The sequence below is a fragment of the Myotis nattereri genome (genome assembly GCF_964212035.1).
Source record: "Myotis nattereri genome assembly, chromosome: 2".
Lineage (NCBI taxonomy): Eukaryota > Metazoa > Chordata > Mammalia > Chiroptera > Vespertilionidae > Myotis > Myotis nattereri.
In genome coordinates, this window is record NC_138076.1 from 128,356,846 (window position 1) to 128,372,329 (window position 15,484).

The window sequence follows — 15,484 nt, forward strand, 5'->3', positions numbered from 1 at the left end:
TGTGCAGGGTGCCAGGGCAGAGACCACAAATTCCCTCATTGTTATTGTTATCTTAATTGTTGACTGTTAACTATCCTATACCCACCTATGTAAAAGAAGTATGTATCTATCACTTTACTTTTTATTCAATCCTAGAGATTTCCCCACATTGCTTTCTCCCACCTCCCTAATCTATCAGTAATGGTATTCATGTAATCCACTTACATCTCCTCTTTTGATTGTAATGTATAAAACAAGGTGAAAAACCACCATTCTCCAGAGCATTATCTCAATATGTTGAGATTCTGCTTCCTGGCAATTGTCAACAGTTTGACTCAAACTCACAAAAATTCTTTACAGATTTGGGTGTTTCTTATGTTAACACAGGGGAGCACACAGATTTTTTAATAACCCAGTTGCTAAGATGAGAGTCTATTAGAAGATCCCATAGGAGAATTCCAGTAAAGATGGTCTTAGCTTGTGACATTATAAGCAGCTTTAAACAAAATTAATTTTTGAAAAACAAATAAAAAAGAGAAACAAATATCATTTTAAATGGAAAAAAGTGTTTTCTTTCTCTATTTACAATACTTTTGACACCAAATGTATTGGGTTTTAATCCACACCAAGCAATTCTCCAATTTTCGGACACCAACTGGGTGTCCTACAATTCAGTTCAATTCTGGCACTAACTACCCAGAGTCAGCACAGACTCCACGGACTAAGGGCTCACTCAGTCCCACAAGAACACCCTCCACTTCAGACACCAGCCAAAAGTCCCAAGTTGTCACCTTTTCTCTTACCAACTGACTATAATTTGGGGGTTCCCACAACACCATCCTCAGGTTCAATAATTTTTTATAACAGCTCAAAGAACTCAGAGAAATGCTTCACTTACTATTACCAGTTTATTATAAAGTATACAACTCAGGGACAGCTTAAATAGGAGAGACGCATGGGGCAAGTTATGAAGCAAGGGACTCAGAGCTTCTCTTTTCTCTCCAAGCACATCATTCTCCCAGTACCTTGATGGCTTCACCAACTTGGAAGTTCTCCAAACCTCATTGTTTAGGTTTATTATTATTATTATTTTTTAATGGAAGTTCCATGACATAGGCATAATTTATTGCCTATTGGTGATGAATTCTTCCAGCCCCTCTTCCCTCCTGTAAGTGGAGGGGGTGGGTCTGAAAATTTAAACCTTCTTTTTAAAAAATATATTTTTATTGATTTCAGAGAGGAAGGGAGATAGAAACTTCAATGATGAGAGAGAATCATTGATAGGTTGCCTCCTGCATGCCCCACACTGGGGATCAAGCTGGCAACCTGGGTACGGGTCCTGACCAGGAATTGAACTCTGACCTCCTGGTTCATAGGTCAATGCTCAACCACTAAGCCATGCCAGCTGGGTTGAAAATTTAAACCTTCTAATCATGCCTAGGTCTTTCTGGAGATGAACCCCAATCCTAAAGCTATTAGGGAGCCCAGGCCAGAAGTCATTCATTAGCATAAAAAAAGATAATTATCACTCTGAGGATTTCAAGGATCTTAGAAGCTCTGGTGTCAGGAACCAGGGTCAAAGGTCAAATATTAGAATGAAAGATGCTCCTAGCACCCTAATAGTGAGGAAATTACAAAGGTTTTAGAAGCTCTGTGTCAGGAACTTGGGGCAGACACCAAATATGTATTTATTATATCACACAGTTTTATCACCTTAGTCGGTGCAAATATTTCCCATATTGTATGAAAATAATGCACCTGTGTCTGGAAAGATGGAAAAGTGTGCATTTTGCTCTGTTTGCCTGGAAGTACTTAAGTGTTCTATTATCAATAGTGATTAATAATATATTAGTTGCAGGCATGACTCTTTTGCTTCACTATAGGCACACAGAAAAAATAGAACATTTGGGATAGAAACATGTTACATCATATAATATTTTACACTTTACAAAACACTTTTACATTAACTCATTTGAGAGCAATATTTGTTTATTTGTTGCATCTTTTCGAAAGTCTATAAATACTTTCCAATAAGCAGTCCGATCATTGCTTTGTAGATTTCAGCCCCCCCCACTTCCCAGGTAAATTACATTATTCCTTCCAGTTCCCTGTAAGGTCAAAACTCTTAGATTGTGAATACTAGCAGAATGGTAGGACTCTGAAGTTGTGATTTTTCACTTTAAATAATGACATCGTTCCAGTCTTAAGTCCACGTCCTTGTTTTGACACGTTACCTGGGACCTTATTATTTTTTCTTAATCTATAAAGCAGACATATTAATGCCAATTCCCTTCATATATCTATTATCAGAATAGGGTTTAAACTTTCTTAGAATGGGCTAAACATGGGCTTCAGAAAGATAAAGTGCAACATGTTAGCGACATCAGTCCATTAAATAATGTTGCTATAATCCCCCTTCCCCCTCAAAAAAAAAACAACAAAAAACAAAACCACAAAATAAAACTCCCCCGAAAACACCCTAACTTCTCTTTGCTAACTACAATTCCAGTTTCTCCCTACCCTTTCTCCCGATTCGTTACTTTCTGAAGCAGGAAGGAAGGAAGTAGGGATAAGAAACCAGGAGTCGGTCAAGGGCACCCAAGTCCCACAGCGATTCTCTCCTTTGCTTCCACCCCGGCGCCTCCGGCAGAAATAAGAATCCAGTCCGTTCTCCTCCAGGCCAGGGTCACATTGACAAGTTTACAGAACCGCCTGCGGCGCCGTAGCCGGGCACCCATCCCGGAGCCTCCTCCTCCGGGCCCGGCCAGGGACCCCCGCACCGGGCCCCAGGCTCCCCGCCCGCCTCCCTAGCCGGCACGTGGTGGGAGCGCGGGCGCGGCCTCGGACGGAGCCCGAGGGAGCGCTCGGCCGCCACCGTTTCTCCCGACCACCGGAAGGAGCGGCGGCCCGGATCCTGCCACCTGTCCGTCACGCAGTCGCTCACGCCACACCGCTTCCGATTGGTGCGAGGCCTGGCCAGGCCCCTTCCAGCCCCGCCCCCCGCGGATGGACAGGCCGGGAGGGCGGGGCGTTGTCGGGCGGCCCCGCCCAGCTGTCAGTTTACGGGGGCGGCCCGGCGGCGGGCGGACGCTCGCCGGCTGCCTCGTCGCTGGCTCACGCGCGCTCCCTCTCGCCGCCTGTGGGGAAATCCGGGCCGCTCCAGGGGCCGCCGCCACCGCCTCGTCCCGGCCTCCTTCTGGGTCCCCTCCTGGCCAAGTTCCTTCCTCGCGCTCACCCTCGAGTAGGCAGTGGCCCGGCGTGGGTCCGGAGAGCCACCGCGGCGCGCCGGGCTGCTTAAACCATGTTAAGGAGGATTTTGCAGAGGGTAAGAGGGAAACCGTCTTCCCGGCGGCACGTGAGCGGGCGGTCCCGAGCCCGGGGCTGCGGGTGGCGCCGCCGCCGCGCTGAGCAGCCGAGCGGGCGGCGCGGGCTCCCTCCTCCTCTAGGCCCTGCCGCCCGGGAGGCGATTAGGCCGCGGCCGTCCGCCCGGGGTCAGGCCGTGGGGGCAGGGAGGGCGTCCGGGGCGGCAGCGGGCGGCAGGCCGGAGCCCGGGGCCTGGAGCCCGGTCCTCCGCGGCCCCGCGCGCCCAGGCCCGGCGCCCCGCTGCGGCGCGGGGCTGTCAGTGCGAGAGGCGGCGGGCGGGAGGGTGTGGTACCGCGTTCCTCCGGATCCCAGACTGGGCGTGCGGGTGGAGTTCGTGCCTGCGGACCGCCTGCCGGGCCGGAGGTCGCCCCGCGGGAGGGCGCGGCGGCTTGCTGAGCGCGAACCCCACTCTCCGCGCCCGCGGTGACCCCCACCTTTACCCCACGCGCACCTGTCACGCAGGGCTTCGGGTTTGCATCTGGACCGTGTTGGAGGGTAGAGTGGCGAAACCCGGCCTAGCGTGGGCCCGATCCTGGTACCCACACTTACTGGCAAAGTCAGCTGAGAAAGAAGACATTACTCACTGTTGGAAACTTTTTTTTTCTTCCCCAATTAAAAATGCATTTTCCTCTCCCAGCCAGTCTCTTTTTTGTGCTCTCCAAGAATAAATCCGCAGTTAGCGTGATCCAGTGGTATACGTTTACCCCTTCACTTTCTACCAGTGCTCTCTGTATTTAAAAATCTGGAAAAAAACTTAAGATAAAGAGATTAGAGCATAGGAAAGCTGTAGGTGTATTGTTTAGCAATCAGTGCCTATAATGACATAAACTGTATTTCCCGAATCTATTTAGTTCCTGTACTCAATTTTTGTTTGTTTTGGATGGCTTTTTGAGACTAATAGGTTGCAACAAAATGTAAATGCTTCTGTAGTTGGTGCTAAACCCATGTGTTGGTTATTGTGTGAGTAGGATAACTGATTCAAAAGACAGAAGAAATTAGTGAATTTGTGACATTCACCCAATGTGCCAAAGACAGTGCAGTCAACCACTATATACAAAGGGAGTATTCTTGTTTTGGCATAGCTTTTGTGACATCTTCAAGGCATGTGAAACTTGGTCATATGTCAGGGGTAGAAATAGTTAACTAATTATCTGCCACCCTTTATTGACATTTGATGATTTTTTTGCATTGGTTTTGTCAGATTTTTTTTTTTTAAATCTTAATAAACTGGTGATTTAGGCAATAGCAAGGGTATGCCATTTGCTCTTGCCATAGGTTTTTGTGTTTAACAGTAAAGACATCTGTGCATGATTTACTTGTAGTGCTTAATGATTTTCCTTTTATCAGAGCCGGAGGAATGAATTACCTCATGCCTCAGATTTTTTTGTCATGGTTCCAGAACCAAAAATTAGTTTTCCTGTGGTTTCTTTTAAAGTTTAGTTTTCAGCCCTAGCCGGTTTGGCTCAATGGATAGAGTGTTGGCCTGCAGACTGAAGGGTCCCAGGTTCGAAGAGTCCCAGGTTTGATTCCGGCCAAGGGCACATACCTGGGTTGTGGGCTCGATCCCCATTGTGGAGCTTGCAGGAGACAGCCGATCAATGATTCTCTCTCATCATTGATGTTTCTATCTCTCTCTTCCTCTCTTTTCCTCTCTGAAATCAATAAAAATATATTAAAAAAATAAAGTTTGGTTTTCAGAAATACGGGATGCTTTCCAGGACTCTTAATGTTGTTAAGCGTTACAGTTATATAAAGATAATTTTTAGTGTTGGTGCATATACATCAACTGTTGCATACATATCAGATGAAACTGCAAAATTGGAATTTATTCTGGTTATTGCTGAGATGTGATATGGAATTATCACATATGAATGTCAGTTGACAATTGAGTTTCTTGACCATGGCACTATTGATATTTGTGCCTGGATAATTTTTTGTTTTGGGGGGCTGTCCTTTACAGTGTAAGATGTTTAGCAGCATCTCTGGCTTCTACCCACTAAATGCCAGTAGCACTCCCCAAATCCTCTTTCCCTTATGTGACAACTAAAAATACCTCCAAGACTTTACCAAATATCCCTTAGGGGCTACATTGCCCCTGGTTGAGAAACACTGTGTTAAATGTACATACTCTTTTATAGGAAAGTTTGAATTGTTTCTCATATTAATTACACTTTTTCCCCCCCAGTGTACTTATATTGAATATCAGTAAATACCAGTGATAGGCTAGGGGCTGGGAACCAGTTAAATAAGATATGGCCCCTCCATTTAGAACTCACAGCCTGCTTGTGGAAGTGGACATTTAAAAGTAGTGATTAATATGCTATGTAATAGAAGAATGAAGAGTGCCCTGGGAGCTACTTTGTAGGAGGGTGTTGGGGCAGTCATGAAAAACTTCTGGAAGGAAGGCATATTCGAAGCTCAAAAGAGGGAAGGGCATATCTAGCAGAATGTTCAATATATGCCAAGACATGGAGTCATAAAAGGGTGGGTAATATTAGGGGGAACATGAACAATTAAGTTTAAGAAGTGAAATGATGCCCAGGGATTGGTGGGAGATGAGACTCCAGAGGTAGCTACAGACCAGGTTAGGAGAGTCCTTGAGTGCCTGCCGAAGTTCAGCTATTACCTTATAGATGGGTCAGTGTTAATGCCCAGCATTTAATAGGGGCATTTTGATAAAAGTCTTAAAGAAATCTTATGATTTTATTAATAGTTTAGAATCTAGACTATATATTTTAGTAACTCCACAGATGATATTTATTAACAAGTATAACTGAAATCTTTATTTATTTATTTTATTTCAGAGAGGAAAGGAGAAGGAGAGAGATAGAAATATCAACGATGAGAGACAATCATTGAGTGGCTGTCTCTTGCATGCCCCCACTGGGGATAGAGCCACAACCCAGGCATGTGCCCTGATGGGGAATCAAACAGTGACCTCTTGGTACATAGGTTAATGCTCAACGGTTGAGCCATGCCAGTTGGGCTGAAATCTTTAAATTATATAACGTAGTAACTATTTTATTTTATCCCACCCTGATAACCTTACTTCTCAGCAGAGATATTAAGATAGAAGATTTAAAAGTAAAGTTGCTGATTTAGAGATTCTTTGAAATAGTATTAATGCTTTGACATTAGATTGCATTTCTTTAACATTGTTTTTAGATTACTTTTTTTAAACTGTTGTAATTTCCTTTTGAATAGTGCCCTTTAAATAGAATTTTTGAAAGAAGAAACAGACAATGTATAGTTATAATTCAGAGTCTTTGAACATTACCAATAAGGTCCCAGGGTACTTTATAGAAAACTTAGTGTCTGATTCCCTTCCTCCTTCTCCTCTTTCTAAAGGGTGTCTCTCTGAGGCTTGAAAAGGTCTGGAAAAAAAAAATTGAGGTCCCTCTAATATGTGTATATTGATTATTTTGCTTAATAGTCCTCTGAAGAGAAATGTGAATTTAAAGTGCTGATGGCCAGAAAGATGATCAGCATTTAGTACTTTAGGCAGTTTATAAACTTTGTTGCTTTTCTTTCTTGACTTACTGTAATTTAACATTTGTGTATTCTATGTAGTTTTACTGGTCTGTATCAATAATATTGCAAAAGAAAAATGGTTTTAGTTATTCTAGAATTGTAGAAGTAGGAGACTTTTACGGTCAACAGGTCTGTCTCTCTGATTTAAAAAATGAGAAAGTAGAAACAGAGACTCAGTGATTTATCTAAGCAACACAGTTTGATGTGAAGACAAAGTTTTCCAACTCCCAATCGATTTCTCTTTTCTTGACATCTTGTCTCTCCCCCCCCCCCCCCCCACTTCAAACTGGTATGGTTAGTGCTATGCTAGTTACTGTGGAAGGCAGGTACTAGTATAGGAAAAAATATGAGACATAACTTCTCACTCAATGAACTTGTATGATTAAGTGCCAAAGTAAATGATATAGCGAATGAAGGCTATAGTAGTACAGAGGAGGAAAGATCAGAAATGAGCCTGCATCAGTGGGAAGTCTCCTTGGAGAAAATGGGCATGAGAAAATGGGTTTTCTTTTGAAGGCGTGTGATTAGGAAAGGAAGAGAAAAGTTTCCTTCTAGGAAGGAGTTACGGTATAAGCAATGACTCAGAGATGAGAATGAGTACAGTCTTCCTGCCCACACTCCTTCTTTTGCATATTGTCTTTCAATAAACAAATATTTATGATACTTGCTATGTGCTAAATACTGGGACACAACAGTGAATAAGACACAATCCCTATCTTTAGGTAGCTTAAAACCAAGTGATTTTTAGAGAGAGAGATATTTTTAGAGTAGAAAGAAATTGAGAGAGAAGTTTACAAAAATAGTGTTATACCTCATTTTGGAGATTTTGTTTAGCTCAGCCCTGTCCAATGCAGATGAGTCACATATATAGTTTCAAGTTGCAAGTAGCCACATTTAAAAAAAGGAAAAATAAAGAGGTGAAATTTATTTAAAAAATATATTTCCTTTGACCTGGTATATCTAAAATATTTTAACATGTAATCAGTATAAAAATTAGCAATTAGATACTTTACATTCTTTTTTGCAGTAACAGCACATCTCAATTTGGACTAATCATATTTCAACTGTTCAACAGCCTCATGTAGCTGGCAGCTACTGTATTGGATAGTGCAGGTCTAGTTGACTACATATGTAATTTTTAACTTTTTATTTAGAACTAATTATAAACTTACAAAGTTTCAAGAAGACAATAATACAAGGAACAGTTGTATACGCTTTATCCAGATTCACCTGTTATTTAACATTTTATTCTATTTGTTTTATTATTTGCTCAGTTTTTTCTCTCTCCATCTCTGTAATTTTTTTTCTTTCTTAATCATTTCAGGATTAGTTATGGTCCTTTACCTCTGAATACTTAAGTGAATATTAGCGTTATTTTCTTGCATAACCACAGTATAGTTATGAACTACATAAATTTACATTGATTCCATTTATTATTCATCATTTCAGTTTTGTCAGTTAATCTGATAAAGTTCTTTGTAGCATTCTCCCTCTCCAGTATAGAGTCCAGTTAGGGTTAGATATTATATTTAGTTGTCATGCTTTAGCCTCTGTTAATATGGAAAATTTCCACAGCATTTCTTTGTAATTTATGACATTTGTGAAGAATACAGATTCCCCCTTGCTTTTTTTAATTTCCCCTAGAACAGTGATGGCAAACCTTTTGAGTTCAGTGTGTCAGCATTTTGAAAAACCCTAACTTAACTCTGGTGCTGTGTCACATATAGAAATTTTTTGATATTTGCAACCATAGTAAAACAAAGACTTATATTTTTGATATTTATTTTATATATTTAAATGCCTTTTAACAAAGAAAAATCAACCAAAAAAATGAGTTCGCGTGTCAGAGGTGACATGCGAACTCATTTTTTTGGTCATAGGTTCGCCATCACTGCCCTAGAATGTTCTTCATGTTGTATTTGTCTTATGTTTTCTTTCTTTCTTTTTTTAAAAAATATATATCTTTATTGGTTTCAGAGAGGAAAGAAGAAGGAGAGAGAGAGAAACATCAATGATGAGAGAGAATCACTGATTGGCTGCCTCCTGAACACCCCACACTGGGGATCAAGGCTGCAACCCGGGTATGTGCCCTGACTGGGTATCTAATCATGACCTTCTGGTTCATAGGTTGATGCTCAACCACTGAGCCACGCTGACCAGGCTTGTCTGATGTTTTCTTGTGATTAGATCAGAATTATGCATTCTCGGTCAGAATGTTTCCTAGAAGATGTTTCTTTCTCAGGTTATCACATCAGGAGGCCCATGATGTCTTTCTGTCTCTCATAGGTGATGTTAATTTTAATTACCTCATCAGAGGTCAAGCTGTAGCCCAATTTTTCAACTGGATAATAATTATTCTTTTTTCCTTTGCATCTAATAGGCAAATACATATGAGAGGATACAAATATCCTGCTCCTTATCAAAATTTCCCCTAGACTTAACATCCATTATTGATTAACACCTGATTTAGTCTTCACCACAGTGATGGCAAAACGATGATTTTCCCACTTCAGCATTCCCTCAGCATTTACTAATTTGGTTCTTGGCATTTCTTCCTAGCTCCTTTCCTAGTCCTAGCTTCCTTCCCTAGAAGTTCTCTTCCCTCTCAGCTCCATATCTCCCACTTTCCTTTTCTATTGGTATGAACTCATAATTTTAATTTTTTTATGGTTTATATTCATCACTGTACTTAATCATTTTGATGCTCAAATTATTTCAGATTTGAACAGTGGGAGCCCTTTTTTTTAAAATTAAATCTTTATTCTTCAGATTATTTCAGTTGTTCCCCTTCCCCCCCACCCCCCATAGCTCCCCTCCCCCCCGTTCCCACCCCACCCTCTGCCCTTACCCCCCCCCCCCACCGTCCTCATCCATAGGTGTACGATTTTTGTCCAGTCTCTTCCTGCACCCCCACACTCCTTTCCCCCTGAGAATAGTCAGTCCACTCCCTTTCTATGCCCCTGATTCTATTATATTCACCAGTTTATTCTGTTCATCAGATTATTTATTCACTTGATTTTCAGATTCACTTGTTGATAGATGTGTATTTGTTGTTCATAATTTGTATCTTTACCTTTTTCTTCTTCCTCTTCTTAAAGGATACCTTTCAGCATTTCATATAATACTGGTTTGGTGGTGATGAACTCCTTTAGCTTTTCCTTATCTGTGAAGCTCTTTATCTGACCCTCAATTCTGAATGATAGCTTTGCTGGATAAAGTAATCTTGGTTGTAGGTTCTTGGTATTCATCACTTTGAATATTTCTTGCCACTCCCTTCTGGCCTGCAAAGTTTCTGTTGAGAAATCAGCTGACAGTCATATGGGAACTCCCTTGTAGGTAACTGACTGTTTTTCTCTTGCTGCTTTTAAGATTCTCTCTTTGTCTTTTGCTCTTGGCATTTTAATTATGATGTGTCTGGGTGTGGTCCTCTTTGGATTCCTTTTGTTTGGGGTTCTCTGAGCTTCCTGGACTTGTAAGTCTATTTCTTTCACCAGGTAGGGAAAGTTTTCTGTCATTATTTCTTCAAATAGGTTTTCAATATCTTTCTCTCTTCTGGCACCCCCATAATTCAGATGTTGGTACGCTTGAAGTTGTCCCAGAGGCTCCTTATACTATCTTCATATTTTTGGATTCTTTTTTCTTTTTGTTTTTCCGGTTGGGTGCTTCTTCATATTTCAAATCTTTGACTTGATGCTTGCGATTCTCTAGTCCAGGGGTCCTCAAACTTTTTAGACAGGGGGCCAGTTCACTGTCCCTCAGACTGTTGGAGGGCCGGACTATAGTTTATAAAAAAAACTATGAACAAATTCCTATGCACACTGCACATATCTTATTTTGAAGTAAAATAAACAAAACAGGAACAAATACAATATTTGTATTTGCATGTGGCCCACGGGCCGTAGTTTGAGGACCCCTGCTCTAGTCTGCTGTTGGAACTCTGTATAATATTCTTTATTTCAGTTAGTGTATGCTTAATTTCTAGTTGGTCCTTTTTCATAACCTCGAGGGTCTCACTAGATTTCTTGAGGGTCTCACTAAATTTATCGGCGGTTTCTAGAAAATTCTTGAAAAACCTTATAAGTGTGGTTTTGAACTCTATATCCAGTAGTTTGATTTCTTCCATTTCTGTCATTTGGTCCTTTTTCTTTGTCTCCATATTTTTATGCTTCCCTGTGTTGATAGAGTGGCTTTCTGTGCTAGGTGTCCTATAGGGCCCAGTGGCTCAGCCTCCTCAATTACCTGAGGTGGACACTCTTGGTGCACCCCTTTGTGGGTTTTGTGAGCAGTCTTGTTGTAGTTAAGCCTTGATTGTTGTAGGTATCACTGGGAGGAATTGACCTCCAGGCCTATTGGCTGTGAGAATCAGCTGTGTCTGCAGTGGGAGAACTTCTGTGCTGGAGACACCAGACTTGCTTCAGTGGGGCTTTGGTGCTTACTGAGTCTGCCCCCTGAGTGTGTCCCTTATGAATCTGAGGAGTTGTAATCTGGATAGTCCCACTCTGACCACTGGGTACACTGGCTCTTGGATCGCTAAGGAGGTGCTAATTTAGCCTCTGCCTGAGGCTACCCAGCAGGAGCTATGGAGAGATCTGCAGATTCCTCTTCTTTGTTTGGGGTTTGGAGGTGCCCAGATGAGGCCCAGCTGTGAAGCAATGCAAGCTGCTGTGGGGCCTTGGGCCTTCTTTTGGAAGTTCTGGGTCTGTCTGGCCCAGCTGCAGTTTGTTAGGTAATTTTCAGGTTGCAGAGGGCCAGGCCTTTCATATGCAAAAGCCTCTGCGCACAGCTTGGTTGGGGCGGGGTCTCGGGATCAACAGGGCAGAGCAAGCAGCTATGGCTGCTCCTCAGTCCTACCCTAAGAGGCCCCGCATCTCAGTTCCCGGTAATTGCTGCAAGCACCTCTGAGAGAAAGCCGCCCTCAATTTCCTACTGATGCCAGACAGTCCAGTTTCTCCCCGTATGAGTCTGGGTTCCCAGAGACTCGCCCGGAACTGGAGTTCAGAGCAGTCGGGAACTTGAGACTCCCGATTGAAAAAGACAACCATGTCCTCAGTTGCCAGCCCTTTCCATGTGCGCCTCTGTACCTCTGCACTTTACTTCCGCACCTCCTCTGAGTCTCACTGTGCTTTTCTCTTTCCTTCTAGTTGTAGAATCTCCACTCAGCCAGCCTTCCTGTGGTTCTGGATGATGTCTGTTTTGTCTTTTAGTTGTGTTTTTGAAGTGGTTGTGCGAGGCAGCAATTTCCGGTGTTTTCCTATGCCGCCATCTTGGTTTCTCTCAGTGGGAGCCCTTTTAAGATGGCTCCTGTGTTCTTTGACATGTCCTTATCATTTTAAAAAATTAAATCTTTATTATTGAAAGTATTATATATGTCCATTTTTTTCCTCCATTGACCCCTTCTAGCCCGCCCCTCCCCCTTTCACCACCCTATTGTGTGTATCCATGGGTTATGCATATAGGCCAACAAGTTCTTTGGTTGATCTCTTCCCACCCACCCATCCTCCCCAGCCTTCCCTCTGAGCCTCTATAATTTTTTTTTTTGAGCTCTTCCTTACTTTCTGGCATAACAAAGTATTTCAGGCTCATCCTTTACCCTTTCCCAGCACTGAAATGAACCATTTCTCTGAGGAGCCCTTTCCTTTTAGTGGGGAGTGGTATTAAAGACCATTAGTTGGGTGATTTTCCTTCTTGTTTCTTTTCAACACACAAATCTAACTGAAATTTTGAACTTTATAGGCATTAGGAAATCAATCAGATTTTATTAAACAGTGAAATATATTTAGCACGGAGGGGAGGAAAAGTTCTTTTCCACTTTCTTTGGGCCTTTGGCTGGGCCTAAGAATTAAACTGACATAAGACAGATTAACAGGAGAAAAGCATACACATTTTTACATGTACATGAGAGCCTTCATAAGAAAATGAAGACCCAAATAAATGACCAGAACAGAAAGTGTATAGACCTTTTAGACAAAGAAATGATACATTTGTGAAGAATTGACAAGACCAGTGCTCTGGGGAAGGGGTAGTAAATGGTGAAGAAATAACTAGGAAGATAAGGATGAGTTTAACAAGGTTTGTTTTTATAGGTTTCTCAGCCCCAAATTCTGTCTCTGGTGATAAGGATGCCTTCTACCCTATTGGTACAGGGGGTGTTTTACCTTCTGCTTTCAGGAAGATAAGAGACACTCAGAGTGTCCTTTTTGCATGTGCTATTTTTTAAGTGCTTTTAGTTAAAAATTATCAATATGCCAAAGTGGCATATTTTAGGGTAATATATTCGGGTTTTCTTCAGGCACATAGTAGGAGTTAATATTTGTTGAAATGAGTATTAAAAGGAATGTTTTGGGAAGATTAATTTGCCAGTGTTACATGTGATGTATTAAAACCATAGGAGAGTATAGACAGAGATCAGATAGTGATTTTAATATTATAGGCATAATATTTTAATTATGATTTGTATTAGAATGATGTCTATGTTAGCTGCAAAAAAGGTGTGACTAGGGCAGACCTTTTGAACATATTCCCCAAACATCTATTATGGGTCTACTATGTGCTGTGGACATATTGTTGAGTGAAACAGACATAAACCCCTGAGGAGCTTAGTGTCCAGAGGACAAGAGAGGAACTGTTGAAAGAACCACATAATTATATGGTCAAATCCTTCACTGAATATTAGAAAGGAAAAGCACAGGGAACCCCAAGAGCACACAGCAAGAAGGCCTTGATCTAAACTAAGATGCTAAGCAAGGCATCCCAGATTAGTTACACATTTAAGTTTCATTAAATTATTATTTATTTATTGAAATGAATTTTTAAAAGTAGGGTTAATTTTCTCTGCATAGATTTATTTTCAGTATGTTAAGGTTAAGGAAGAGATTATCAGGGCCAGAACTAAGTTTTCTCTTCTAATCACAGTGATCTTTTCTGTGAGCTAGAGAATATAATTTAGTGGTTAAGAATGAACTTTGGAGCCATACTACCTGCGTAGTATCCACACCCCATTTACTAGCCGAGTAGCTTTTTGGCAAGTTACTTGACTTCTTTGTGTCTCATTAAAATGGTCAGAATACTAGTACCCTTCACATAGGGTTGTTGTGAGGACTAAATGAATCAATACATGTAAAGGTCTTAACAGTATCCAGCACACAGTAAGCTCTCTATAAAAGTTAGCTGCTGCTAATATTGGTATTATTGTTATTATTATACACTCTAAATTTCTTCAAGGAACACTTCTTATCACTCCCTTGTTTTAACTTTTTTTTCCCAAATCTCAATTTGTGTGTGTGTGTGTGTGTGTGTGTGTGTGTGTGTGTGTAGACATTTATTCATCATATTGAACATTTATTCTGTGCTAATTGCTCTGCTGGGCTTAGGGATAAAAAAATTCTTGAGTTTTAATGGGTGAGACAGATACTTAAATAATCACAAAGAAATGTGATAAATGTTAATAGAGCCACAGGAAATATTTGAGTATAAAAGAAAAAGTAATTATGTGGCAGAGGGTGAGAGAGAATTGGAGCAGAGACAGGGAATGGAGATTGTTGAAAGCCTTGCAGAAGCTGGAAGAGTGACAGAGGCAAGGAAGAGCGATGGAGAGAAGTTATTTTAGAGACAGGGACCAAGTAAATGCAAGAGTATTCCTGCATGGGGATAGGAATAGTTATAAGAGATGAGACTGGAAAGGTATTGGACTTTATACTATACACAATAAGAAGCCATGGAAATTTTTTAAGTAATCAAATTTGTAATAAGGAAAACCCTCAAAAATATTTTTCCTAGGTAATCTTTATAAAAAGTAAGTCAGGTGAATTAATCACTCTTCTGTTTAAAGTGTGTTGGTGACTACTCAGTGCCCAGAGAAGATGTCCAGATTCTTTACCTTGGCACACATGCACATAGTGCTCTGGTCCTGTTAACTCCATTTCAGACTCATCTTCATGCATCTCTGTACATATGCTGGCCTTGTTATCTTCACTAATTGCGTTTCCCACAACATACCCTGTTACCTCATCAAACCTCTATAGAAGCTCTTTATTCTGCTCAGAGTGTCCTTCAGTCACTTGTCCACATTGCTCAGTTCAGTGACACTACAAGTTACTTGCTTTTTCTTCTTCTTCTCTCAAAACACCCTATAGCAGTGGTCGGCAAACTGGCTCGGCAAACCGCGGCTCGCGAGCCACGTGTGGCTCTTTGGCCCCTTGAGTGTGGCTCTTCCACAAAATACCGGCTCTTCCACAAAATACCGACTTCTGCGCATGGGCCACGAAGTTTCAATCGCACTGTATGTGTGCACCAGTACGTGGTATTTTGTGGAAGAGCCACACTCAAGGGGCCAAAGAGCCGCGGTTTTCTGACCACGGCCCTATACTAATTAAGAAAATGGGCTTTTGGAATTAGACCATCATTTAGTGCTCCTCCATTACTGAGGGTGAGATCTTATGCAAAATTTCAAGCTTTCTGAGACCTAACCCATTTATTAGTAAACTGAGGATAATGTACTAGTATATTTTAGCAGTGTTGTAGAAGGATTAAATGAAATAATGTTCATGAAGTAATCACCACAGTATTCAGCATTCAATAAACATTTAGTATATAGTAGCTATTACATTGCATA

At 41.4% G+C, this 15,484-nt stretch overlaps 1 protein-coding gene across 1 annotated transcript in view; it reads left to right on the forward strand.

Annotated features, from left to right (window-relative positions):
• Positions 1-2,792: 2,792 nt before the first annotated feature.
• Positions 2,793-15,484, forward strand: part of EEA1 (early endosome antigen 1) — a 160,121-nt gene continuing 147,429 nt past the window's right edge. Inside the window, exon 1 of the mRNA XM_081083756.1 lies at positions 2,793-3,304. Coding sequence (XP_080939882.1) covers positions 3,281-3,304 — 24 coding nt within the window. The 5' untranslated portion in view covers positions 2,793-3,280. The remainder of the gene's footprint in view (positions 3,305-15,484) is intronic.